We start from the raw sequence: 3,357 nt of genomic DNA, 5'->3' as shown, positions 1-3,357 counted from the left end.
CAAACAGGAGCAACAGCAACAACATGGTAGCAATTGGTATTGACTTGGGCACAACCTATTCCTGTGTTGGTGTCTTCCAACATGGCAAAGTGGAGATAATTGCCAACGATCAGGGCAACCGCACAACACCCAGTTATGTGGCATTCACAGACACCGAGCGGCTGATTGGTGATGCCGCCAAGAACCAGGTAGCCATGAACCCAAAGAACACAGTATTCGATGCCAAACGTTTGATTGGTCGAAAATATGATGACCCCAAGATAATGGAAGATATCAAACACTGGCCATTCAAAGTGGTCAGTGATGGTGGTAAACCCAAAATCTGTGTCGAATTCAAGGGAGAAAGTAAACGTTTTGCCCCCGAAGAAATCAGTTCCATGGTGTTGACCAAAATGAAGGAGACCGCCGAGGCATACTTGGGTAAAACAGTCAGCGATGCAGTGATCACAGTGCCAGCCTATTTCAACGACTCACAAAGACAGGCGACCAAAGATGCCGGTCGCATTGCCGGGCTAAATGTCTTGCGTATTATCAATGAACCCACAGCTGCCGCCCTGGCCTATGGCCTTGATAAGAACCTAAAAGGAGAACGCAATGTATTGATCTTCGATTTGGGTGGTGGCACCTTTGATGTCTCCATTCTAACCATCGATGAAGGTTCCCTGTTCGAGGTACGTTCCACGGCCGGTGATACCCATTTGGGTGGTGAAGATTTCGATAATCGCCTGGTCAACCATTTGGCCGACGAGTTCAAACGCAAATACAAAAAGGATCTACGTTCCAACCCTAGAGCCTTGCGCCGCCTAAGAACAGCTGCTGAGCGGGCCAAACGCACACTCTCATCCAGCACAGAGGCCACCATTGAAATTGATGCCTTGTTTGAGGGTATTGATTTCTATACCAAAATCAGTCGTGCCCGTTTCGAAGAATTGTGTGCAGATCTCTTCCGCCAGACATTGCAACCAGTCGAAAAGGCTCTCAACGATGCCAAGATGGACAAGAATGATATCCACGACATTGTTTTGGTTGGTGGCTCAACACGCATTCCAAAGGTACAAAATCTGCTGCAGCAATTCTTCTGTGGCAAGAGCCTCAACTTGTCCATTAACCCAGATGAAGCAGTGGCCTATGGTGCTGCCATTCAAGCTGCTATCCTCAGTGGTGACAAGAGTAGTGAAATTCAAGATGTCCTATTGGTCGATGTGGCTCCACTTTCGTTGGGCATTGAAACTGCTGGTGGTGTAATGGCGAAAATCATTGAACGCAACACCCGTATTCCATGCAAGCAGACCCAAACATTCTCCACCTATTCGGACAATCAGACTGGTGTCACAATTCAGGTGTTTGAAGGTGAACGTGTTATGACCAAGGATAACAATCGATTGGGTACCTTCGATCTGTCTGGCATACCGCCAGCTCCACGTGGTGTACCGCAAATCGAAGTGACATTCGATTTGGATGCCAATGGTATTTTGAATGTCTCCGCCAAGGAAATGAGTTCCGGTAATGCCAAGAATATCACCATCAAAAATGACAAGGGCCGCCTATCGCAAGCTGAAATCGATAGAATGGTTAACGAGGCTGAGAAATATGCTGCCGAAGATGAGAAGCAACGCAATAAGATAGCTGCCCGTAACAATTTGGAAAGTTATGTGTTCGGTGTGAAGCAGGCATTGGATCAGGCGGGCAGTGATAAGATATCGGAACACGAAAAGAGCGAAGCACTGAGAGCCTGTGAAGATACCATTAAATGGCTGGATGCCAATACCTTGGCCGAAAAGGAGGAGTATGAAGATAAAATGAAAGATTTGACAAAGATTTGCACGCCCATTATGACGAAATTGCATGGAGCTGGACCTTCGTGTGGCCAACAGGCGGGCGGTTTTGGTGGCGGCAGAAGTGGACCCACCGTTGAAGAAGTCGATTAAAGTGGGAGATACTCTTAGAATAATTTAGAATAAAAAATAGAATCATTGCCATTGTAAAAATCATCTCATCATTCATGTCCATAATAGATAAGTTATATTTAAGATAATTTAGATAGAATAACAAATTGATGTTTTTTAAATTATTGTACACAAGAACAAGATAAAACAAAGAAATCACAAACAAATAAATGAAATACTTTGGATAGGTATTTCAAACATAATTTACATCAGTGTTTTTTATTAAGAATTAAAAAATGTGGCGCTTTTAACAATGGTTAGTGGGTTCAATGTGAAAATTGTAAAAATATAATGAATATACATACCAACTTTCGTCTGAGTAATTTGGACGACTATAAACAAATTTGATTGCGAAGTAAAGATATTTGTTTTGGCGGGTGAATTTGTTGTAACCTTAACTTTTAATTTAATTTAAATTTGAGTTTGACAGGAATATTTTGAAAATGTCCCATATGAATTCGAGACTATTTGACTCAAAAGGACCATAAAATAGAAAATCAGAGATTTGCATTCATTCTACCCACAGTTAGCATAACATATGCAGAGGAATTGCATTATTTTTGGACTATATCTGAATTAGACTACAGTAGTCCTATTGCTGTCCATATAGAATGTGTAATCTTAATATATAAAAGAGCTTAGTGTTAAATGTGGGACTGACAGATCATCGCCCAACGACACGGCTGAAGCTAGAATCTTGAAATTTTGTGTGTGGGTTGTTGTTGGTGTGTAGGCATGAGATAAAGCTGGGTTTTTGAAAATTCCAACTAGAAGGGCACGATAAGTACTAAAATGTACTAAATATGGTATCCTTTGTATTAGGCAAACGGAATGAGCTAGAACTCTGAAATTTTGAATGTGGGTCTCTGATGGAAAGCTAGAAAATGTAGAAAAGTTTATGGAAATTCGACCTATAAATGTACGAAAAGTACTAAATTTAGTTCAATTTGTATATATTTTTAACACATATATAACTGGGAAGTGGTATTGATGCAAGGACATGTCTTTAAAAATTTGTACTTATATGTATGAAAAGTACCAAATGGTACCAAATTTGGTACAAGTTGGATTTAGGTGGACAGATATAGCTATATTGAGTAAAGTACTGTTGGAGTGTAAGATGGAGGTAGTGTTGAAAATTCGTGCTTATGGGTACCAAAAGGTAAAGTACCTTCCATACAAAGGGTCTTGAAAAATCCGCATTTTAGACCTATAAAATTGTTTATATTTATCAAAATTCCATGAAAATTTTCATGTCTTCGTCCATATTACTTCAAAATTGGGCGAAGATAGTAATAGATGTTGCAATTTAGTTGTTGGTCCATGTTTCAGGTACCTACCATAAAATCGTTATATGCAGCTATATTAAGTATAGTAGTTTTATTTTTGTTATTTTAATTATAATAAAATA

The 3,357-nt window shown here is 40.0% G+C and overlaps 1 protein-coding gene across 1 annotated transcript; it reads left to right on the top strand.

Annotated features, from left to right (window-relative positions):
• Nucleotides 1–1,928, top strand: LOC133330589 (heat shock protein 70). Its single transcript, XM_061539028.1, has one exon. It carries the CDS (start codon nucleotides 24–26, stop codon nucleotides 1,926–1,928), a length of 1,905 nt encoding a protein of 634 aa, XP_061395012.1. The 5' UTR covers nucleotides 1–23.
• The last annotated feature ends 1,429 nt before the right edge of the window (nucleotides 1,929–3,357 follow it).

The sequence above is a fragment of the Musca vetustissima genome, unplaced genomic scaffold (genome assembly GCF_032173495.1).
Source record: "Musca vetustissima isolate MV318-11 ecotype Yass unplaced genomic scaffold, APGP_CSIRO_Mvet_v1 utg15717, whole genome shotgun sequence".
NCBI lineage: Eukaryota > Metazoa > Arthropoda > Insecta > Diptera > Muscidae > Musca > Musca vetustissima.
This window is presented reverse-complemented; position numbering and strand designations above follow the sequence as displayed.

Coding starts and splice junctions, on each gene's coding strand:
- LOC133330589 (XM_061539028.1), top strand. CDS start 24: ATGGTAGCAATTGGTATTGACTTGGGCACAACCTATTCCTGTGTTGGT.